This window comes from Stegastes partitus, unplaced genomic scaffold (assembly GCF_000690725.1).
Source record: "Stegastes partitus isolate 25-593 unplaced genomic scaffold, Stegastes_partitus-1.0.2 Scaffold443, whole genome shotgun sequence".
Taxonomy (NCBI): domain Eukaryota; kingdom Metazoa; phylum Chordata; class Actinopteri; family Pomacentridae; genus Stegastes; species Stegastes partitus.
Genome location: NW_007578174.1, coordinates 10,823 through 34,779, shown reverse-complemented (window position 1 = coordinate 34,779; position 23,957 = coordinate 10,823). Strand labels below are relative to the sequence as shown.

Sequence of the window (23,957 nt, the reverse complement as noted above, 5' to 3'; positions counted from 1 at the left end):
TCCAAACATCTCCATTTTTATTTTATCCCACCACCAGAAACTTCCTTCTTTGTCCAGATGAGCTTTTCTTGAATAAGTGGAGTCCTCCTTGGTCAGAGTCCAGCCTTGTGCAGCGTCTGCTTGTGTGCCCTGGGATGTTGCTACCAGAATTTCTCTGATTTATTTCGATGGCTTTGGTGGTTATCCCTGGATTCCTTCCAGCCTCTTGCACCACCACCACCACTCTTGCGAGACATGGCCCACTTCTGGCTTTCCACCTCGACATTTTGAGATTTTCTTGCAGCATTGACCAACTTGTATTTTCTGAGTTATGCTTTGTGCTGTTGCCACCGACAACTGAAAACACTTCATTATGGATTTAAAGCTTGTCTCAGGCTTGCGAGTCACCACAATACACAACCAGAGGTCCTCGGGAAGATTACAGTTCTTTGTCGTGACTTGGAATTGACTGGGAGCTGACAAGAGCACTACTACATCAGCTGCTCTTGATTTTTATTTTAACAGAATTCTCCTTAACATGGTAGGAATTAGCAGTACCACTTGGAATGAATGAATTTAACAATATCAGGAGGTATAATTAATTTTAGATGTGGCATTTTTGGTTTTAAAAAATGTAAAATAAAGACATAAATCATTCTAATTTGTCATTAAAACCTTAAACATACTGTTTTATGTCATTTCCAGTCAGAAAAAAACTAAAGGTCACTTAAAATTCAGCACAAATCAAATTTGGCACCAATTATTTTGGCCTTAACTGTATGTAAGATGCATCTACATTCAGTTTGAAGATTGATTTCCAGTTAAATCAGCTGCTGTGCTCTCTGGTTGCAGTAGTTTTTATTGGCCTTCACTAGCAACCCAATGCTCCTGGTCAGTGTTTGACATCCTGCTCTTCCTCATTCGTCGCCCCTCCACGGGTCTCCCTCTGTTGACAGATTTAAAGAGCATTAGTGGCTGAGCGCAGCAGCGGCGTAATGAATGGACGGACGGACGGAGGGAGGCAGGGCTCATTTCTACGCCATAAGGATCCGCATCAGGGCCCTGTCGGTGCCGGGTGGAAACTGCTGCGCGTGCTGCCCCTCGCTGCCTTGTCGGCAACCGAGCAGGGCCCTGGACCGCATTTCCTCCTCTCCAGTGCCGCAAACCCCGCCCCTGCCGGATGGGATGTGTGACAAACGGCTCCTCTCCATTGGCCGTGACGCGCGTCCGTCTGCGCTTATTCCTGATTCACTGATTTGACGCTGACGGCTGCGGGGCGGGCGCAACTAAGAAAATTATAAGGTCATTTGAATTACGCCTGCTAGCGAGCTTATCGGCTACAATGAACCCGGGAATGATATAAATGATCGCCACAATGAACGGATGATGATCGCGGGGTCAAAGTCGACGCGCACCGCCGGGAGCTTTTGGAGGAGCAGCCGCCGCAGCCGCAGCAGCAGCAGCAACAGCAGGTCGTTGTGCCGTTAACGACAGGAGGGGATCCCAGTGCGTGTTGTCTGTGTGCGTTTTCTCCGTCCAAAGGCGACCGAGCGGCGGTGACGAGCGGAGGGGGGGCGACCCGGCCAGCCTGTAAGCCGATCAAGGTGGAAACGCACACGACGAGTTTGGATTTCTGCGCACCTACATGCTTGTGACGGTGTGATCGAGGTGCAAGGTATGTGAGCCACACACAAAAAAAAGAAAAGAGAGAGAGAGAAAAAAAAGCGTCCCGGCCACAGCCCAGGCTGGCTGAAGCGCCCCCGCGATGAGCAACTTGGCGTTTGGTTCAGGTTTATAATCGCTCGGAGGAAGGGACAGACAAAGGCGATGTTGTCCCCGTTATTTGGGGGGGAGTGATTTTAAAGCCACTGATTTGCTTTAACGCTGATCACGAAGAAGCTAAATTATGCGGACGTAGACACACAGCATGGCTCTTCATCCTAAAAGAGGTCTGCTGTCACACTGTCCATCCGCTTCCTTTAAGCCGATGCGCGCAATACGCTGCGCATCAGGCGCGCCTGTTACCATGATAACCTACATCAGGTTAGCACCGTAAATACCGTCCTACCGGGCTACAGTTAAAGGCCCAGTCCGAGGCGCACATGGCACGGTTGGTGTGGTGTAGTCTTACCCACAGTGGGCTGAGCCTTTATCATTGCTTTACCCTCTACCGCAATATGATGCTACGCGCCTTTTAAATTTCCGGGTTTAGCAGCAGCGAATGATGAAGCTTTTTTTTCTTTTCTTCCTACAGTGAGGTGGCGACTGGCCCCTTAACGCATCCACCGTTTTCTCCTTATGTGTGACATCCCATCAAGTAATTTAATCGCCCACACAGACCGCTGGTTCATGTTTTAACAGTGGAGTTATTGGATTAGCTTTGATGGAGCCTTCATCAGCCACAGAGGCAAAGCAGCATCCTCACCAAACAGGCTTTCCCCAAATAATAATAATAAAAAGAAGAGCCATTCTTGAACAGAGCAATCCTACGAATGAATAGATAATAAGCAGACATGTGAAGCTGTCCTCTGCTGTTCCAGGATCAGCTTTCTACCTCTCAGGTGGCACCTCTGTCAACACATGCTGTCCTTTGTTGCACTCTGCTGCTACTACAGACTGTCAGAGGAGTGAATTAAGGTTTCCTCAAGGTGTCAGCAGCCTTTTTTCATGTACAAAAGGAAAAGCAAATTCATCCCAGCTTTACAAATGTACAACACTTTTTTGTTTGTAGTTTTATCTAATCATGGTAAGCTTCATCCAGGAGGAGAACCCATGTTATGGTGTGATTTCATATCTTTCGTTTTAAGTCAGCCGGAGATGAGCCGAAATAGGCACAGCATGAGCAAACAAGAAACCATAGTCGATAACATTCTTTTGTGGTTAGCTTGCCAGCCACTTAGAGGAAGCAGATTAAAGATCAGTTTTGCTCACTTCAACCACACGTAACCTTTCTCCCACTGAACTGGTGTTTGGTCTGAAATGTTGGTGATTAGTAGTCATGGTCTGCTGCCTGTACGTTGTTATCTAGTATCTCTATTTATACATGTGTGTGTGTGCATTCTTTCAGGATGATGCGTCTAGCATGCTGCACAGTCCTGCTGTTCGTATTGAGGCTGCTGGTGGGCCTGCCTTGGTACCAAGTTCTTCCGGCCATCCTGATACTCTTCCTGGGAAGCGGAGGATGGAAGTCTCTGCAGATCTTCGCCAAAACCATTGGCAGAGACTTACAGTAAGCAATGGGGAGGTTGTGGGTAGACGGTGCATGTAATTTATCCACTTTCCAGCCTTTTGCAAGCACAAAATAATATGATTATCATTTGAGTTGCTTTATTTTTAAGCAGCTATGTCCCGCTTTCTCTCAACTGTTTGCCAAATCCTAGTTCGGCCTGTGAGTGTTTTGACAATGACAAATTATTTAGTGGTTTTTGGCTGTGCATCCAGAACGTTGCACCTCGAGTGAAACATTGACTGCAAGGGTAAAGTGCTGAACTTTGGCTTTCATTTGAGACTTAACAGCTTTAATTTAAAGAGTGGTGGCACTGCGGCCCTTTGATGCCATCAGTGCACGGATATGCTACTCCCAAAACAGTCCAACTCTTACATGCATTTCAACCGTCGAGGTTTCTGCAGATGGTTGCATTCAGCCAGAACAAGACTGTTTGCAAATAGTAAAATGTGCCATGTGTTACTGTAACATCACAAAAGGAAGTTTTCAGGTCTCCGCCTCATCTTCTCGCATAAGATATTAATGCGACCAGGCAGAGTTTTAAATTAGAATGATCATTTGTCACCTCTCAATGGAATGATATGCGATAATACAATGATATGACTCACAGCGGTGCCCAGTAACGATATCTCCGTTAATTATTAAAAGCTCCGCATTCACACTTAGCTGCACTCTGAATAAATAGCTTAAAATTTTCGAGCGTCATTGCAATTTACGTCACCGCAGGGTTTTAGGAGCACCTCGGCTCGAAGAACAGGTTGTTGTTTTTTTCCACTATTGTGGCTTTGTTAAAAAAAAAAAAATGCAGACCGTCTTCTTTGAAAGCGGCTGAGAAGAACTCGTCAGGCAACCCGAGGCTCTTCAACAACAGGCCTGGTGTTGAGTAAGTCTTCTGCTGTACCTGCTTCCGAACAGGTAGACTGAAATGTAGGAAAATGGAGAGGATGGAGGAGAAGGGGAGGAGGGGGGAGCGCATGTTTTAACTGCCTTACCTAAAGCCAATATTTACAGATGGAGGTTGCAAGGGTCATTGGTTTGCGGTTAACTTCCGTTCCTCCTCTATAGCTGCAATAGAGGTTCCACAGGAAATTGTAAAAGATGGGCTCTTTGCATCCTCTTGCCAGAGATGTGATTAGTGCCATCCTGTGACCCCGTTATTTACAAATGTGGCCCAGTTCTCTTATCGGTCAGACAGATAAGGGTCACAGTTTGCGAGGCTGTGCTTTACAGACACTTTCCTGAACTGGAATATAACTAGTGTTGCTCCTTTATACCGGGTACGACCTCTGCTTCACATGCAAACACCTCTAACTATAAGTGCCGTTCGGATAATGCTGCTACGTTTTCTGCGGACAATATTCGAAGCCTCAAGGTTAAAAGTTCACTATATTTACACACCTTTTCCAGAGTGACTCACAACTTGTTAATGTGTAATGTGGTTTAACAAGGCTCGGGTATTTACAACATAAAAGTCACCATTACGTTGCCTTTGTAAACGATATTAACCCCCGGGATACGCAATTCAGTGTCTCTGGGAGTTCCAGTGGGTGGTTCAGACGGCTGCATTGGCTGCAATTGGTTGTAAATACTCTTAATGTTGCAGCTCAGTTTGCTGCTAATCCGAAACTCCTCTCGTGAACATGAGTAAAGAAACACATAGAATTCAATCGTGTTAGTTTTGTTACAGGTCTGATTGAAAAGTTAATTATATAGTTTAGAGTTCAGGAAGCTCCTCTGCTGCAATAGAAAGAACCTTAGACAGATTTATTGTGCACAAATGAAGTCACTGTACAGACTGTGGGACAATAAATTGTGTTTATCTAAAACGACATGAAACTAATCCTATGTGTGATGATAAGCGTATCATCAGCACCACAATGAGACCATAAGGTAACATGTTTGTTTTTTTCTTTTATGATGTTTCTGCAGTTAATCTCTTTCCAGGAGGATTAACACTATCTTCACCTTTGTGCCATAAATGTGCACAAATGTATTTGGAAGTTGCCATTTATGCAGACGTTGCCCTTTTAACTGGGCCAAAAGGACAAAGTCTGTTGTTGTATTTTATGTCTAGCGTACAATATAGATAAAAGACGGCCATAGTCGGTCGGTTGAAGCTGTCGATGAGCATAAACATGCTTTGATTTGAGTGTTTTATTGCTATGAATTCAAATGCGAGTCGTTTTTAGTTATCATCCCCCTGTGCGGTTGGAGTAATTGGTTTTCGTGCATCTAATTGCGCCGTAAAAAACAACTTTCAGGCTACAGTGTTGTCGTGCATTGATTTAGCTTCCTTTTTTTTTTTAAATAGTCACATTATTGGTTTGTACAATTGCAGATTTTTTGAAAACTTCTCTGCCTAAAAAACATTCTTACTGGATTTTTTTTTAGATTTTTACACATCAGTTTGGTGCTTCTGAGCAGCTGGGCCTCAGATGTCAAAGCATTCTTGAAATAACCGAAAAAACAAAACAAGAGCCTGCGAAAACACATTTCTTTTCACAGCTGCAATAGTATGCAATAATAACATAACTGTAGTAGCAGGGAATGATGTGAGGTGGGTTGGCTCATGTCTTTTATTCAAGGAAGAGTTAACTGGCTTTTCTTGTAATTGACAGTATTTTTTCTTTTGCTTCTTCAGCGCGGCAGGTGTGCTGCTGCGGGTGAAGATGAATGTCAGGCGCCACCTGAAAGAGAAGAACACAATTCCCAAGATCTTTGCCGAAACGGTGCAACGCCACGGGGACAAAACGGCGCTCATCTTCGAGGGCACCGGAGAGAGATGGACCTTCCGACAGCTGGATGAATACTCCAACCGAGTGGCCAACCTGCTGCTGGAGCGGGGTTTCAGGGTAAGTCTACAACACACAACAGTCTCTAAAGAACGAAGGGAACAAGAACCGATTTCTGTTCATTTTCAAAACCTTCTCAAATGTTGCTACCAGGTATGATATCCCAGTAAGCTTGATACGATTGCCTTTTGTTGTGTCTCTCTTCAGGAGGGCGACGTGGTGGCCCTTTTCATGGAGAACAGGTCCCAGTACGTGGGCCTGTGGCTGGGCATGGCTAAGATCGGAGTAGAGGCCGCCCTCATCAACTTCAACTTGAGACTAGAGGCCTTAGTCCACTGTGTCACCATCTCCAACGCCAAGGCTGTGATTTTTGGATCGGAGCTCATAGATGGTAAGAGGTTGGGATGCATTTAAAGCCTGGACAAGCATCCTGAGGCTTTACAGTCCGTGCTGATGAATGTTGTTCTGCTTCCTCTTGTAATGGGAGAAGCGAGTGGTGCGGGGAGAAAAGCAGCAAAGGTCATAAAAGATAAATGGGTTTTGGAGGAGGTGTCTCTTCACTATCAGTCGGTGGAGCTTTAAACGACTGATGGACGGAAAGAAGGGAAGGAGTGATTGAGGACTGAAGTGGAGAAATGTCTCTATCACCACTCTGTTCAAGGTCTGAGCTCCTCAAAGGAGAACATTGCCCGATAAGTGATAAACTAAAGCAGATAAGAGGCAGAAACAGAGATGTGGACACGACAATACTCAGCAAAACACTGATTGCACAGTAAACCAGCTGTTTTTAAAACCTTGTGCAGTTTAATTTATTTTTTTAAGATTTAAAGTTGGAATAAAAACAACTACAGAAAAAGAGTTAAAAGTATTCTAAAACTATGTCGACCTACTTATACATACTGCTTATAGAAGTGATTTAATTGATAACATTCATTAAATCTCCAAAGCAGTTAAATATCTGTATTTTTCTTCCACTTCTACCAACTTCACTTTAAATCTGAGATGCTGACAGACAATCCGATTCCTCCATGATCACATCTGCGTGGTTGTGACTATATTTGCTTTATCAAACATGCCGTTACATTGCAGTAGAGCAGTCAGACATAAATTAGGGATCTATTTCATGCTCCTTATTTGCCTCTCCTGGATCGCGGCCCGATCTGAAAAGGCCTGATCTCAACAGTTATAAAGAGTGAATGAGTTTTTAGCCGTTCGTCCTGGGATTGATGGAGCGGGCCTCTGTACTGGATCCCGGAGCTGTCGTGTGTTTTACGCATTTAAGTAATTGGAAACGCAGCCTCTGCGCTGCGGCCAAATCTAGCCGGTAGCATTAGCCAGCGTGACATAAGACTTTTAAATTAGGATACGCTGTTCAGGGGAAAATATGAGAGCAGTTTTCATGTGTCATCTCCTCTTTTCTTCTCACTGTGTTGGTACTTTCTTATTTCTCTCCCACTGGGTTACATTAAACCCCTCTGACATGTTTACCCCTTTCCAGCCCCCTTACTCGCTGTTATACCACCTGTGTTGCACAACATGTGATCCTCTTCCAGTGTGGGATTGTGAAATTAATCTAATATACTTCAATGCACGTGTCTCTCTCTCTCACAGCGGTGTCTGAGATCCACAGTTCGATGGGGAAGGCAGTGCAGATGTATTGCTCCGGTGACTGGGACCCCAAAAAAGTCCCACAGGGAACCGAGTGCCTAGAGCCCCTGATTGATGCAGCCCCTTCTCACCTGCCCCGCCGGCCGCAGCGCTGCTTCACAGGTGAGAACGAATCGTATCCCTCACAACCGGTCAGGATCAGAGTTTCCTGAAAGTGTTAATTCCAGGAAGGTAGTTTAACCAAAAGCTCTTTAACAGATGTTCTTGGGAGCAGCTTTAACTGATGTGTCCATGTAGTGTCAGCAACAAAAAACAGATCCTCATGTCACCAGTACTGAAGATTTCAGTCAGTTTCAGCAGCAGCTCCAAACCAAAGCAACACGGCAAGTTGACAAAGCAACTTGTTGTGTAAACAGATCAGCTGGACAGTACTGAGTTGAGCACTTTTGAGGCCAAGCAGTGACTCAGTCTGTGAAATCACACTGAATAGAAATGTCAAGAGTATCACTGGCTCTATTGAATGCGTTTCTTTTTTATTATTCATTCATAGGCTTTATTAGTTTTTAATGAAGTCAAACATGTATTTAATTAGTGCGCTAATGCATAAGCACTGAAGCACACTTCATCTGGCTTATTCTTAAAGATTCTTCAGAAGCAATTTTCGGCGCCTAACTCATACCACAGCTTTGAGAAAACCCAAACAGATTAAATATGAAAATATGCAGCTCGATTAGGAATGGTGTCCTATGACTTTAGGTAGCAATTCATCGTATGTTTTTTATGAAATTCGTAAAACACTGCATGAAAATCCGTGTTAAAAGGAATATGGAGTCTGCTGTACAACTGAAAAACTCAGCCATCTTTGGAAACCCGTAGCTCTGGTATTCTTCACAGTAGAAACGTCTTTCAAAGTTTAAACCGTTCACAAATCTTTGAATGTTTTCCATCTAAATCTGTGTTTTTCTAACTTTCACGGTTTTATGTAGTTGCGGTTTATGTTTTGTAAATTTTTTGGAAAATCCAGAATTTTCTTTCGGTTTGTAATTTGACACTTTCAAAGCAAAAGCTCAGAGATGTTAAAAGGACCTGATCAGGGTTTGTGACATATGCTGGCTTTTCAAAATAAAAAAAGGACCTAAATAAACTATACCTTATGTATATTTATAGCAGGACATGTTGACCAGCAGAAGCTGCACTGGGACACTCCAAATATCTGAAGAAATGTTCTAGTTAACGATATGATGTTCAAATGTTAGTAAGAAAATCATTATTAGCCTCCAGTCTGTTCATAGTTAAATGGCATTAATGTGAACACATTTACAATATGTGGGTTAAAAGGAGAATAAATGTAATATACAATATATATTAATATTTAAAAATCAACTCATGTCAGCTATTTTACTGCTGCTCAGAACTACAAACGTACCTCAAAGTGCTTTACAACCTCTGTAGTGTTTAATACCCTTCATCCCGAGATAAAGCAAAACTTAATCCACAGAGCCAGCGTTTATTCAGCCCTTACTAGATAAAAACTCGTACCTGCTCACCGATAACTCGCAGGTCGCTGTGGCAATAAAAGCAGACACCTTTGCTCATGCTATGTCTAAATGGTTCCGTAGAGATCTCAGATTAAAACCAAAACGCGTCAGGATCAAACCGGTCGGGACGTATTCAGAGGTGATTGAAAAAACGTGTTGTGTGTAAATGAGAACCGCAGCGCTAAGTGGCTGCTTAGTCAGCATTGTTCATACGACACCCACAGAGCTCATTTGCTTATGCCAAACAAGTCAGCAAAGGATTTATAAGTGTGTACGTGAGCTGAGCTAACACATAGCTGCTACAGTCCAGTTCTCTAGCTGTATGTCAGAGCTAAAAACAATTTTTTTTTTTCTGTTAATCGATGGTTTCAGCTTCAAGGGAGGCAAAATTCAAGCACAAGTGGTCCATTGTGATGCCAAGAACCGTTGTAATTGCTCTTAATTTGCACATGTCAGGATGCAGGACCTCGCTGTCCAACTGCCAGACCGCTTTGTTTACATATTACACTGCGTCTTCGGAAACGAGGGACATAATTACCCAATTTTTGCCGTCTTTAAAAAGCGACTCTGCTTTATTCTGCGTCAGTACTCCGGCGCTGTCGCTGAGACCAGATGAGCTCGCAGATCAAAACTGTAAACAGGCCTGTAATTAAGGATCAAAGCCGAGCAGTTACACTCCTGCACAAGTGAACATTCACGATTGAAAAAGCAGTCAATCGAAACTTCGCATTTAAACATAGCGTTCATTTTTCACGCCGTCGGGCACGTGCTGAAACCAGCCAAAGCACACGTTTCTCTTCATATGTGCGTTATCTCACTCTCGCTGTGCCGTCTGTTTCAGATCGCCTGTTCTACATCTACACATCAGGAACCACTGGGATGCCTAAAGCTGCTATTGTTGTGCACAGCAGGTAGGAAGGAGGCGTGCAGCTAACAAACAAACACGCAGGAACTGCAGCTGCTCTCTTTGTTGATCCATGTAGCTCTCATGTGCAGCACAAATGCTGTTAGAAAAGAATAAGAGAGAGAGAAGTAAATAAAAGCTGCTGCTTTTACTTTTGCTTTTACTTATTTTACTTTTTTTCTCTTGCCCCTGCTCCCAATCACCCCCGTTTTCAGGTACTACCGCATGGCAGCTTTGGTGTATTACGGCTTTAGGATGACGTCAGACGATGTATTGTATGACTGCCTTCCACTCTACCACTCTGCAGGTATGTTTGTTTAGAGATAAGGATATCAGATCTACAGTTTGGTTGCTGTGGCTTGAATCTATGTATGAGTTGGTAAACTTGTTGTGTTTCCTAGAAATAGATGAACCCTCTGAACCCCAAACAGTTTCTGGGCTTTTTTACAGCATAAAATTCTCTCTATGGGAACAACCATGGCTAGAAGTAGAGAGAACGTCGTGCTATCTTCTGTGCATTATAACAAGGTTGCAGTTGCATAGATCATAAGAACAGTGAGGAGGAAAAAAAGCTGAATTTATTTAATAATTTATTTTACAAAAACCTGGATTAAACAATTCTGATGTTTTTTCAAGTGACCACAGACGTGACAAATACCGGAGATAATAGCGACTGTACACACTATAGATATCGTACTACTTACTATTTTAGTTTGTTGCCATACTTTTCTCCTCTCTGCTCTGTGGAAGCACAGCTTGTAGTTAAGCCCAGCCCAAGCGAAAAGTCCCTGAATATTTGTCCCGTGACTGATGGCTGCAGCTGAATCATTGGCTTCAATGTTGTGCTGAGGATCAGTGAATCTTTTGCTTTTTTTGAATGTGCAAACACCTTATTTTTAATGAGATATTGAGAGTAAAGTATACAAATAAAGCAGGATATGTGAGAATTCTCTCTGCTTTTACAGTTTCTGGTTCTGATAAAAGATCTCATTTTGGCTTTTCTTTTTCTTTTTTTGTACTGATATCCTGCCTTTCAAACCCACTGACAGATTTTGGGGTTTAGTGGGTTAAACAAACTAGCATCAGACGTTTATTCATTCTCCATGTGTACGCTAGCTGGTCTAGAGTTTACTCATCCCAGGGAGCAAAACAAACCTGGCTCGAGGGACTGTTTAGCTCACACTCGTTCAGTTTAGTTGGTTCATAGTCGTATCTGAGTCAGGCTGAGGTCGTCTCAAGCTCCCGCAAAAAAACAAACCCGCTGTAGAATTTGATCCACACAGAGTAGGATTTCTGTGTTCAGTCAAACAAAGGAGAAAACAAACCAAAGTCACATTGAGCTGAGCTGAATAAAGCAGCTTTGAACCTGCAGTGTGCATTTTTTTCCCCCTCATCTCATATACATTCATTTAATTTAATCTACAGCAAAAAGAACAAGTTTAGTTCTATTATTGGTAACTTCATCGTCACAATCCACTGCGATCCATCATAGCGTAGCCTGCTGTAGCATCAGTGGTGTACCTGAAGGTCACATTGTGGTGAGAAGTGTTGCACGGTGCAGCAACCAAACCAAAGAAAGCAGAACGTGGGAGAATGCTGTGAAAGCAAACTACACAACAGGAAACAACAACAACCCAAAAAAATTGTATGTGTTTCTACATTTTCATGTCAACGCTGGTAACACAGCTTCGTTTTCTTTGTCCACAGGAAACATTGTGGGAGTGGGTCAGTGCTTAATACACGGCATGACTGTGGTGATCAGAAAGAAGTTCTCTGCATCGCGATTCTGGGATGACTGCGTCAAATACAACTGCACTGTAAGTAGCATAACACGATCTCAAGTTAATGTAAAGATTTGGTGTTATCGTTCCAGTTAATCTTTTTTATTTATTGTTGCAAACTTTGTATAAAATCAGCAAGTAGCTCATCAGTTGTAACAGTGAACTTTCCCCACTGTGGGATCAATAAAGTTATCTTTATCTTTTTATCTTTATCACTTCATTATTGTTTTCCTCACCGCCATGTTCCAGATCGTGCAGTACATCGGTGAGATCTGCAGATATCTGCTGAACCAGCCGATCCGGGACACGGAGCAGCGGCATCGGGTTCGCATGGCTCTGGGCAACGGCCTGCGTCAGTCCATATGGGAGGAGTTCATGAAGCGATTCAACATCCCGCAGATTGCAGAGTTCTACGGAGCCACGGAGTGCAACTGCAGCCTGGGCAACTTCGATAACAAGGTGGGAACACGTCCTGCAAAGAACCGGTGACGATGCTCTCTGTAGATTTTCTGTATCGGCCCAACTGTGTGAATTCACTGTAATGAAAAACCCTGATTTCAAATCCTTCAGATTGCTTAATTATGTCATTTTACCAAAAGGAGAATTTTACATGGCTATTTTTAACATTTCCTCAGTTCTGGTAACTTCTCACAGAACTGCTGCTTTGCCCTGACTGGAGCCGGTCTGCTTTTCATTTTCTTCACCCCCCTGATTTTTTGCGGTTTTTCTTTTCGTCTAGATTGGAGCGTGCGGCTTCAACAGTCAGATTCTGCCCTACGTCTACCCCATCAGACTGGTGAGGGTCGATGAGGAGACCATGGAGCTCATTAGGGGACCTGATGGCGTCTGCATTCCTTGTAAACCTGGTGGGTTGACTCTATGCTCATATTTTATACCTGATGAGTCTAAACGTGGTTTCAGAGTGGTGGTGTTAAGCCCAAATAAATACCTCAGGAGTAGACACCGCTGCTCATGTATTCCCATACAAAAGGGTACATGTAGATGGGTGACAAATTAAAGGAAAACCCAATGTGAAGCGTCTCTGTAAGGTGTTGCGCCACCACAGGCTGCTATTACAGCTTTGACATTCTTTCTTCAAGTCTGTGAAACTCTAGTGGAGGGATTACACTCTTTATTGTTGTTTTCAAGTCAACTACCAGATAAACCGGTCGGCAGAGCTGCCACAAAGACGCTGAAATGTTGCTGCATTGTGCTGCTGTTTTCTTCACTCTGAGGCTCAATCATATGCAGACAAATGAAGGAAAAACCAACATGTGGGGTCTTTAGTGAGGTGTTCGACCATCGCGTGCCACCAGGGCAGCTTCAGTGCATCTTGGCGTTGATCCTCCAAACTCTACTGGAGGGATGGAGCACCGCCACCGTTCTTCCAAAAGATATTCCCTCATTTGGTGGTTAGATGTCGAGCACCACCAGTTCGAAATCTTCTGGAGGTGTTTAACTGGGTTGAGATGTGGTGATTGTGAAAGCCGTAGCATGTGATTCACGTCTATTTCATCAAACCGTTCAGTGAACCTTTGTGCCGTGTGGACGGGGGTGTTGTTGTCCGTAGGATAAAGGTGATCATTCAGAACAACTGTGTATTGATTTGTAGTGATCCTTCCCTCTGAGGAGACATGTGGACTCAGACTATGCTAGCAAAATGCCTCCCCCAGTCAGAGTCTCGGGTTTTCCTTTAATTTGTCACACATCGGCATGTTTATAAGTGATCTAAAGCTAAGTATATTGTCTGTACTCTTAATTGGTATTGTGATTTTAATATACTGTAGACGTACAGATATGCACAGGCACCTTTTACTCATTTCTGAAACCCCCGAGGAGCAAAACTAACCCACCTCTTCTCTTTCTCTCTCACTCTAGGCGAGCCTGGCCAGCTCGTTGGCAGGATTATTCAGAACGACCCCCTTCGTAGGTTTGATGGCTACGTCAACCAATCGGCAACCAGCAAAAAGATCGCTCATAGCGTTTTCAAGAAGGGAGACAGTGCCTATCTATCTGGTTAGAATCATCACACACACACACATATATATACTTACTCCATTCTGACCAGACCAACACTGACTCGACTCCTCCTCACCAGGTGACGTGCTGATCATGGACGAGACCGGCCACATGTACTTCAAGGATCGAACGGGAGACACTTTCCGCTGGAAAGGAGAGAACGTCTCGACGACCGAGGTGGAGGGAACTCTGAGCCGGCTGCTGGACATGAAAGATGTGGTCGTTTATGGAGTGGAAGTGCCAGGTAACGTCTCCTAATCGATGGAATAGCTTCTTTTTTCTGGATTCGTGTCCAAAAATATCCCGAACACGCCGGATCTCGTTCCCTCTGACTGGACACCCGCCCTCTTTGCTTTGAATTCTGCCGTGTCCTCGTCTGCTCCTTGTTATTCTATGTTTGGCATTTTGTCTGCTGGGTCTCCTGTAGCACAAGTGAAAACAGCGACTACAAGGAGAGCGGATGACTCAGCCCGTTTTGTGTTTTGAGATCATTACTGCATGAACCCGCGTGAACTTCCTTTTTTCTCATCCTCCTCTGCTTTAGCCGGATGATCTGCATCGAGTAAAGCTCGTGTCAAAATGTGTATTCATATGTGTGAATTAATTTAATTTTCTTTCTAAATTAATTCACCCTTGAAAGCTTAAGCTGACTGATTGCTGCAGTGTGTGTGTGTGTAGAGAGAGAGATGGATCGTATACTGAACAACGCATGTTCGACAAGAGCCATTCTCTGTTTGATAATCTAGTTATTACAGCTGCAGCGTCGCGGCTCACACTTGACCTATTGTGACATGAATTCAATTCCGGCAATTTAAAGTGCCATCGCATATAAAGCTGCGCTGTGGTTGAGGCTCCGGTGGTACCAAAGACAAATCACAGATGCCACTTTCCACTCGCTGTGATTATATTAGATCGCTTTATTAGTCCCCTGAAGGAGGAAACTAGTTTTGTTCTCCGTGCACAGTGATAAATAACAAAAGAGTCGGACAGATGAAGACGTACTGGCACTACAGCAGACGGTACGAGCTCACCAGTGTTTAAAGAGGACATCAGCGTTGCACGGGAGCATAGAGGATGTATTTAAATAACACAAGTACAGTCAATCAGGTCACATCCACTTTATGAAGTCGAAGCTTTTCTGAGCTCTACACAGTGCTTCATGGCACAAAACACAAGCTTCTTTCTGACCTTAAACCTCCCCAGAATTAATCCTCCATCTTGCCCGTTTCTGCGCACACAGGAGCAGAGGGAAAGGCTGGAATGGCCGCCATCGCTGATCCGTCTCACTCCACCGACCTGGAGAAGTTTGTGAAGGACATGGAGAAGGCTCTTCCTCCGTACGCCAGGCCGGTCTTCCTCCGCTTCCTTCCAGAGGTCAACAAGACAGGTAAAGGTTTCACTGCTCTTCCTGTCCAACAGTGAGCCAAGAGATTTTTACACAAGCAAACTTTTTTCTTTTTTTTTTTTTATTGCTGTGCAGATTGAAAACATGTTGATTGGTTTTGAAGGATGGCTGAGCTTTAAACCTGCTCAGCTGCTCTCAAACTGTTTTTTAATCAGAAAAATAATTTCGTCCAATAATTGAGATTTTTTTTAGGGAACAACATGTACGACATGTTCTTTTGAACAAACCCGTCTCATTCAAGTTTCTTTCAGCAGCATTTATAGCAGCTCATATAAAACTACAACAAATTTAATTTAATCTGATTCCTTTTCTTGTAGTCTAAAGGAAAACATAAACATTTTTTTATCTTGTAGTTTCTTCTTTTTGTTTACCTTCCAGCAAGGCAAAAATATTCATCATTCACAGTCCAAGCAACACGATAAAGGTCCTTTGAGTAATTTAGAAATGAAACAGCTTTGTTTGCTGTTATTTGTTCTCACTGCANTTATTATTATTATATTTTATGTGAATCTAATTTTAATAATTATTTTATCACTTAAATTCTCAAATCTTAGACGCACTCGTTTCTGTGTTTTCTCTCAGGCGACAGCATGGTGAAGGACATCACCGTGGTGGACACGAACTACACCGAGTACGCTTTGGTGCTGAAGCACAAGGTTTTCCACAGAGAGTACACACAGGTGGCACTTTACGGTGAGACACACACACACACAGATAAATCAGTTACCTTAAATCAAAACACACGAGCTGCACATAGTAGCTCCACTGCAGTCATTACTGTTCATCAGCGTCGTGTCTCTACACTTGTTTGCAGGCCGCGCTCAGCGAGTCAAGAATGAAGTCATTCAGAAGTTTAAAAACTTCGCCGTGTCCCGCGGTTTCCCCAGAGAGTCTATTCTGACTCCACCTCCAGCAGGTAAAGGAGGAGGAACACAAATCCACACATACATACATGTACATAGAGAATGAGAATTAGTTATGTGATTATTGTCTGTTTATTATCTCGCCAACAGATAATTGCCCTCCATCAACATCAACATCTGGCTGAGTGAGACNGTTTAAAGAAAAACTTATTTCCAAACCTGACTCATAAACTAGATGCTTTCCTCTCAGAATACAGTTTTACAAATCAGCTTGAGAAGATTTAGAAGATTTTAAAAACCTGTTTCTCAACTGGGTGTCTCTCTCTTCCTCAGGAACGTTTAAGTTTCAGAAGACGGACCTGCGTCGGGACAACTTCGATCCCACCGCGGTGTCAGACAGACTGTACTTCCTGGATTCCAGCAGAGGGCGCTATGTGCAGCTGGACGAGGAGCTTTACCGCTCCATACTGTCAGGGAAGAACAAATTGTGATGACCCCCGGCTGAGCACTGCATCTTCACATAGACACGCACACACACACGCGTACAAATACAGAAAAGAAGACATTCATGTGCGTCCAGGATAGCGGCGAGGTTTTGTCCCCATTATACACATCTAAAGTAAGAGCCATACACTCTGGAACACATTTACACACACACACACGCATACATATTGTATTCCCAAAACCACTTTGCTCTTTAAAACTCCTAAATGATAATGAAAAAAAAAAAAAAACAGACTTATGCACGGCACACTCAGAAACAAAACACACTGCACCACTCCATCCATCCATCTCCTCAGCAGCTCCTCTCGCTACCTCAGCAAACAGAGAGGCGTAAACCCAGTAAGCAGGTCTATTTGGTAACTTGAAACCACTCTTCATGGCCACACATTCTCTGCCCGCACAGCCCCTCGAACACCCGCCCCCCCAAAACCCGCCAACCCCTGGTCCGTCAGACCAAGTTGTTTTCGCTGGCGAGGGATGAGGAGGAGGAAACAGGCTGCCTAGCATCCAGAATGCAAAAACTTGAAAAACTGCAGAGAAAACACAACCTTGAAAGGAACTCGGATTCAAGCGTGCGGGACGGCAGAGGGACCCCACGTGGACCTAAAGCTCTCTGTTCATCGTCATGTTAGTGAGATTGTTTTGTAAAAGACTGGAGCCTCTACCGCCGACTTAACCTGCACAATTAGCCAGCAGCGACGAACCCTGTGTGACGTCTGAGGTTTATCAAAGCGCTTCACTCTCTTCTTTCTTTGTTTTTTTTGAAAGGGAACAACATAAGTAGGAAAGCCTTTGACGCAGACGTAAAAATTAGACCAGAGGTTGAAGCTGAAAGATTCTAAAGTGCAATAGGGCTCCGGCGTCTGAAGTGCAATAATCAGCCGCGACACATAAAAGCTGATTTAAAGAAAAAAAAAAAGCAACACACCAAATATTTTTAAGTTGTAGTGTTTACATATTTAAGGGGAAAAAATTATAAACATCTTGATTATTTATGTTCTTGTAAAGGCTTTTTGTTGTTGTTATTGTTGTAGTAAAATCCTTTTTTTCTGCTTTATTTGTATCCAAATCTTCATCAGCTCTTGGAGTCCTTCAAAGTAGAATGCGTTTTATATCAGCTGCTGGAACACAAACGTGATCTGACTGATTCAACCCCTGGACTAAACACAGAAACAGCGGCTCGTTCGGCTGCTGTGCGGTTTGCTCGTGTGGCCATATTGTGCAGGTTTTGTCCTTGAAGGTAGACTTTGCCTATCTTAGGAGTGTGTGTGTGTATATTCTTCTAAAACATATGAAGAGCACTTGACTGAAGAGAGAGGCGCCAAAACGCCTGATCAGCGAGAACTTGATCCGGTGCTAAAAGAGGGATGTTCTGCCGGAAGTTCGGGGGGGAGGAGAGCTGAACGATCCAAAGATTCAAAGCTTCTGAACTCGGAGGGAAGGGAGGTGGGGATGCATCGAAACAGAGGACAAGAAAACGCGCTTCGTCTTTAACGGTATCGTCTGTCGTTCGCAGTAGCTGTCATCAGAGGTTGTAGCAGCATGAATGAGCATCATCAACCACAAGCAGAGCACTGTGCCTTACTGTGAGTTCACCTCCCAGATTCACAGGCCCTGGACCACACATAGCGTCTCATAGATCCCCCTCCTCCTTATGTTGGATTTCATCTTTTCTCTTCTCGCTCAGCTTCTATCTCGTCCGGCTCCAAATTCCTGCTCGTAGTCGCCGATTTTATTCCGAGAATCATCCTCCAGGAATCCATGGCAGCCCCGTCGTCCTGCCAGGTGCAGGGAGAGTTTATGCTCAATGGCAATGAGTGATTGTTTTTCCAAGACTCCACCACTCCTGCTTCATCTCCTCTGAATCTCTTCTTTTTTGTTTAGTCCTCCCTTTAATTTGTCTTATTTGCTGTGTGTTTGCTGGTTACCCAAGCTTCCCTTTGCTCAGCACTTTTTACTTTAAGCCTTTATTGTATTTCTGCCAACCACCCGAAACCCTTTTTTTTTTTCCCACTCATCCATCTGTTCCCTTCTTTCTGATCGCGGCGCCCCTTCGATCTTCTGTTTGATCCTTCGCTGTCTCTGCCACGTCTGCTTCGCCTCGCCTGATCCAGAAACAGTTATCGAACACAGTTAGTTTGCTGACTTGTGCGTCGGCTCGCGAGATAGTTGAGGAGGTCGTACGCTCAAAACCATTTTTCAGGCATCCTTTGCCGACGTGTGTTGTGTGTAGTCTGCCATTCCCCGACGTTTTGAGTCTCCTACAGCACAGCAGAGCAGCCAGCGTTTGCTCTGCGCCGCTGTACTGTGGAAGACTTTAGAGTTTTATTGATGCAACACTTTGTTTTCTGCAGACTCGTTCCTAATCCGATTGTTTGTTTTTTTTTCGTTTATTGGTTGCACTGACTGACACAGTTGACCTTGATGGCTGCTGACAGCGACCGTCACAGTTGCTGTAATTTTCCCCGTTTGGGGGGAAAAAAAAGACCAACAAAGCCGTTTGACAGGACCTAAGATTTGTTCCTGTTTCCTCTGTCTCTCTTTCTCTCACTTGTATTTATTCTTTAATGATGAGTGTGAAATGTTCTCTTGAATGTCGGAAAAAGAAAAACGAGCGACCAATGATGATGACGATGATGATGATGATGTTGTGAAGTAAAGTGTGATTTGTGTATCTAAGGGAACACAGTCTGGCTGTTATGATGCTTCTGACTGAGGGTTCGTCAACCCTGACCACCAGGGGGCGTGTGACTAAACAGCCCCACAGCAGAGCACTCTGAAGAAGATGTTTCCATTTTCTTTTCTTTTTTTTTTTTAATGAGTTTAAATTATTATTTTTTGAAAAACTGTTAATTATACTTTGATTGTTCCACTGCTACATGTGTTTGCTTTTGTGTTTTTTTCTTTGTGTGAAATCATAGCTTTTGTGGTTTTGGTTTTGGGGGGATTCATGGAAGACAATCGAATGGCTGTTTTTGCTACTGTGTGTGTTTTTTTGTTTTTTTGAAAGGCATTAGGAACTAGCCAGGAATCTGCCTTTTCGGGGAAAAAAAAGAAATGGTTGTAGATGTGTGCTCGGAGCCTGTTTGCCATTTCCACGTTAATAAATATTGCCAGTCAAGGAGAGACACGCACATGTTTCCATGCCATCATTTACCATGTGGTCTGTAGAGTACGATCGAAAAGACTTAAAGGTTGTATTTGAAGGAAATTCAATCGTACAAGACACATTTTAAAATTTGGATTTTGTTTGGCAAGTTTTGAATTTGTAAAGCAAAGTAGATTAGTGACTGAACTAATTACCTTTTCCCAGGTCATTGTATACTAATCAGTACATGTGTATTCATTACTAAGATATCAATTGAAGACTTCTAAAGTGGACATTATCTGTGAGAAAGCCTCAAAGGCGTCGATTTGCTGCCAGTCTTCCTTTCATACTGAGATCAGTTCAGATAATCTGTTCAGAACACAAATGGTGAGTCAGCTGTGAGGGCGCAGCGAGGTTTGAACTGCGTCCTACAACATGTCTGTGTCTCTCACTGTCCTCTCATTCCTCTGATCAACACTTCTGCTTTTTGCACTTTTTGTTCGTCCTTTTCTTCCCCCTCCTCCTCATATATATGTTTGCCTACATGTGTGAGAACGTTTTCGTTGAACGTGATGGTGTTGCTGCGCGGGCTGACGGCTGCTGCCTGTGCAGAGTGTGTAGAGGAGGTGTGTGAGGTGTGCTGTGTGTGCCAGACACACACACTGATGTCCTCTTGTCCGCTGAAGGCTAGTTGTATATGTCATGCATTTCAAGAAAAATGAGATAAAAGCAGTGCTGCAAATGGAAAAAAAAAATCATTATTATTATTAATAAAAACAAAACTATTTAAATTGTTCACCTGGACTCTGATTGTAAAGCCACACGGGTTGAAATGTTTAAAGCGTTTGCTCACCAGCAGTTTTACCCGAAACGCCTTCATTTTATCAACGTTGTGCTGAGCGGTTTACTTTAGGCCATGTTGACCTTCCTGTAAGGGGATTTCTGGGTAACATTTAAACGGTGGTTTGTCATCATGTTGGTTTGTTTTTTTTTTTCTTTCTAAACCAGCTTCTAAATACGAACCACGAGTTGCATGTGGAAGACTAACTCCTGTGAAGCAAAACTGAAATTAAAACGGAACTAAAGAGGAACTTGAGCAGGTTTACGAACAGCAGCCAAAAGAGATGGACGATTAAAAGACACTAGATGGATAATAAATGGTTGAAATAGCTGCTGATGAAGAGGTTCTTGAGTCTATCTGGAAGCCTGTGGGGCTACATCAGGAGAAACGAGTTGTGTTTTACTGTTTTAAATCAGTAAGAAATGATCTAATTTTCAGATAAATACTCGATATTTTGGGTGTTCAGAGCTTCCTGCACAAGACGTTTGTTGAATCAAGTCAGGATAATTTATTACTCTGACTAACAATCTATTTAGACTTTTGCGGAAAAGAAAACAAATTAAATTAGACCCTTTGAAAGACTCCATTGTACGTTTGTGTGTCATGAAACACCACGTATTATTTGTGCGTGCTGTATATTCATCACAGGCGTCTCACTGCTGGCTCACAACATCCATTTCAGTTTAACAACAACTTACTGAAAACTTGTTTACTAGCTAGTCTTCAGACGTAAATGTTGTTTTATATCTTTCTACATGCAATGTTGCAGTGAAGCTGACTCTCTTTGACAGAAATCGCTCTCAGTATGAGTTAATTATTCTTCTTATTTAAGAGAAGGATTATAAAACCGAGGAAAGTAAAACTGGAACTTGAAAAGAAGTTTCATAATGAACCTGTGAACCTTCTGTTTTCCACAAGTGTATGAATACGTGTTATTACTTGCAGTGGCATGAGTGGCAGATCTGACAAGCGGTTGAGCGAGTTTCTTTTTTTTTATATATGCAATTATCAACTTTTAAGATGAAGCCAGCTCAGTGTTCTTCCACTGCAGAGTCATTTAAGCATTAAGCAGCAGATTCATGCAGTAAACTGGAAGCAGAATCTGTTTAGTCCCAAAACATTTCAGGTGAAAGTTGCACAAAAACATCTTTGCTCAAGAGTTTTACAGTTTCAGGTCCAGACAATGTGAATAAGCTGAGAGGGAACCCATCTGTGGAGGAACATTTGAATGTTGTGTATATTAATTTAAGGTGTATTTATTTATTGGTGGTCATCACAGCTCAGAAACAGAAGCTTCTGCTCCCTCATGACTTCTTGCTCCTCGTGTATGTTTCTGTGGAACAAGGTCTTGTGAAATCTTTGCTCGTGGGAACCGCACATGAATCTCAGCTGATGTCAGTAAACCACGAGCGTGGTATATTCCTGCAGAAGTCTAAGTCTGGCTTGTTTTGGAGCCGCACACCTTCAACACTTGGCTTCTGTTCCCTGATCCTTAGCAATGATTGGCTGACGACCAGGTGGGTGGATCAGCAGAAAAAGCAAACACTGCCACAGGCTTTGCCAGTCCGTACCTGTCAGTCCACCGCTCACAGTTCACTTTAGGCTCAGGTCAGATACCCCCAGTCTTCCTTCACCTCGCCTCGCCGCCGCCGACTCGCTCCTTCACACGACCATGAGGACCACCGCCGTTGCCATGGTGATGCTGTGCGTGATGATGGTGCACGCAGACGTGAAGCCGCAGAGAGATTTCAACCTGCAGAAGGTGAGACGCGTGTTGTGACAAGTAGGAGTGGGTTTTAAATCCGTTTGATTTTTGTTGAGCGAAGGGAGATTTGGGTTGTTTGTTGTTTATGAGGCGACAGCGTGCGTGGGGAACACTGTGTGCTGGAGTGTGTGTGTGCACAGATAAGCTGGCAAACAGTTGTTGGTGACCTAAAACAAGGAATCAAGTAAAATTCCATGATTAATACGTTTGTGAATGGGTGTATACCGGGTCACCTCACACACGAGAGGTCAAGAGAGGAGAATGTGAAGTGTAAAGGCCTTAAAAAGGAAGATAATTTGTTTTCTGTGGCTGATGTTTATCAGAAGGTTGCCTACCTGCCAATTTGGTGTGAGGTAAAAAATAATATTACATGACTGACTGAACGGTTCCCATGTCTGTCCTTTATCTACAAAAGCTAAAGCGAGAAGAAAATAGGCAAAAGCAGGCAAAGGCTTATTAATATTTAGTTGTATTTGTTCAGTCCTTCGTTCGTCTGTCTGTGTTGTAACGAAGCTATGTATAGATGAGAGTCTGTGGTCCACACTGGTGGTCAGGTACAAATAGAAAAAGCCTTTCACTGATGTTTCTATACGATAAACAGGAGTTTATTTTGAGCTAATACCTCACACACACACTATCTTGTTTCCTAAAATACTCAACAGTGCACAAATATATGACCAAAAATAGTTCCCAAACACTATTTACTCCAGCAAATACAGTGTCCAGTTGTTGAAAAATGTATATAAACTAATGATTTTTGTGTTTAGTTTGCAGGTAAATGGTACCGCGTGGGCCTCGCCTACGACTCCCCCAGATTCGTCCCCTACAGAGACAAACTAAAGGCCTCCATGGGCATGATCACGCCGCTGACAAACGGCAACGTCAACCTCACCATGTGGGACGCCACGTGAGTCACACAGAAAACACATGAGTGTACAGTTTGAGTTCAAAAGTGTGTGTGCTAAGTCACAGAAGAAGAAGAAACAGAGGAAACAGGCAAATGGCTCAAGTCGGTTTCCATCTGCTTCAGACCTCTAGGTTGTGTCAGTAAGCTGTACCAGTACGAGAGGACCAGCGTGCCCGGACAGTTCACCTACTTCAGCACTCGTGAGTTTTAGTCGGTTTGATCCTGATGTTCTATAAGTTTGGCAGACAGTTTAAATATTTGATTCGCCCGCAGCAGAAACTCCAGATTCAGGAACATAATGAGCAAACAGCCATAATGAGGACAAAAGCCAGGCAAGAGCGTGTAATGACAAGTAGTGATACAGAGTGAGAGAACGGGAATAAAAGAAACACAGACACATGTTGTTTTTACATAAATAAAGTAGGATTTTGTGTTTGTGAGTGTTGACTATATTTTCATTTTTGTGATGCACTTATGTGATGCACATTTTTAATACATTTTAATGTAATTATAGCATTTTTTTTAACCTGAATGAACTGTCACACTGTAAATTTTCTTTTAACAAAAATAAAAACTGAATAGAATTTATTGTAATTGCTCATTTGCATAGTGTGTAACATTGTAGATAGCTGATAAACATTACAAACATGCATATCTTCATTACTTAATATTTTCTGCCATTTTGCACCCCATATATTATACAATGCAAATATTTCTTGCATATTTTAAATATTTTT

General features: G+C 43.1%; 3 protein-coding genes across 3 annotated transcripts; all 3 read left to right on the top strand.

The window, feature by feature from the left end:
* Positions 1–1,335: 1,335 nt before the first annotated feature.
* Positions 1,336–19,753, top strand: slc27a4 (solute carrier family 27 member 4). Its single transcript, XM_008286224.1, has 14 exons — positions 1,336–1,654; positions 3,047–3,208; positions 5,847–6,057; positions 6,205–6,388; positions 7,609–7,767; positions 9,985–10,054; positions 10,263–10,354; positions 11,755–11,864; positions 12,078–12,287; positions 12,568–12,694; positions 13,707–13,844; positions 13,927–14,091; positions 15,088–15,234; positions 16,449–19,753. The coding sequence occupies exons 2-14, from the start codon at positions 3,048–3,050 to the stop codon at positions 16,604–16,606; spliced, it is 1,932 nt and encodes a 643-aa protein (XP_008284446.1). The 5' UTR covers positions 1,336–1,654; position 3,047; the 3' UTR covers positions 16,607–19,753.
* On the top strand, positions 15,809–16,314 carry LOC103360467 (neutrophil gelatinase-associated lipocalin). The gene is made up of 3 exons (XM_008286223.1): positions 15,809–15,945; positions 16,067–16,168; positions 16,266–16,314. Exons 1-3 carry the CDS (start codon positions 15,843–15,845, stop codon positions 16,298–16,300), a joined length of 240 nt encoding a protein of 79 aa, XP_008284445.1. The 5' UTR covers positions 15,809–15,842; the 3' UTR covers positions 16,301–16,314.
* Positions 19,754–22,093: 2,340 nt separating the features above from the next.
* On the top strand, positions 22,094–23,444 carry LOC103360466 (lipocalin-like). Its single transcript, XM_008286221.1, has 3 exons — positions 22,094–22,310; positions 23,081–23,220; positions 23,344–23,444. The coding sequence occupies exons 1-3, from the start codon at positions 22,221–22,223 to the stop codon at positions 23,429–23,431; spliced, it is 318 nt and encodes a 105-aa protein (XP_008284443.1). The 5' UTR covers positions 22,094–22,220; the 3' UTR covers positions 23,432–23,444.
* The last annotated feature ends 513 nt before the right edge of the window (positions 23,445–23,957 follow it).

Excerpts from the sequence above, each read along its gene's own strand:
- LOC103360467 (XM_008286223.1), top strand. The coding sequence starts at position 15,843 with ATGGTGAAGGACATCACCGTGGTGGACACGAACTACACCGAGTACGCT. Across the intron at positions 15,946-16,066 it reads CACACAGGTGGCACTTTACG|GCCGCGCTCAGCGAGTCAAG; the intron begins GTGAGACACACA and ends ACTTGTTTGCAG. Across the intron at positions 16,169-16,265 it reads TCTGACTCCACCTCCAGCAG|ATAATTGCCCTCCATCAACA; the intron begins GTAAAGGAGGAG and ends TCTCGCCAACAG.
- LOC103360466 (XM_008286221.1), top strand. The coding sequence starts at position 22,221 with ATGAGGACCACCGCCGTTGCCATGGTGATGCTGTGCGTGATGATGGTG. Across the intron at positions 22,311-23,080 it reads GAGATTTCAACCTGCAGAAG|TTTGCAGGTAAATGGTACCG; the intron begins GTGAGACGCGTG and ends TTTTGTGTTTAG. Across the intron at positions 23,221-23,343 it reads CTCACCATGTGGGACGCCAC|ACCTCTAGGTTGTGTCAGTA; the intron begins GTGAGTCACACA and ends CATCTGCTTCAG.
- slc27a4 (XM_008286224.1), top strand. The coding sequence starts at position 3,048 with ATGATGCGTCTAGCATGCTGCACAGTCCTGCTGTTCGTATTGAGGCTG. Across the intron at positions 6,058-6,204 it reads TGCTGGAGCGGGGTTTCAGG|GAGGGCGACGTGGTGGCCCT; the intron begins GTAAGTCTACAA and ends GTCTCTCTTCAG. Across the intron at positions 11,865-12,077 it reads GCGTCAAATACAACTGCACT|ATCGTGCAGTACATCGGTGA; the intron begins GTAAGTAGCATA and ends GCCATGTTCCAG.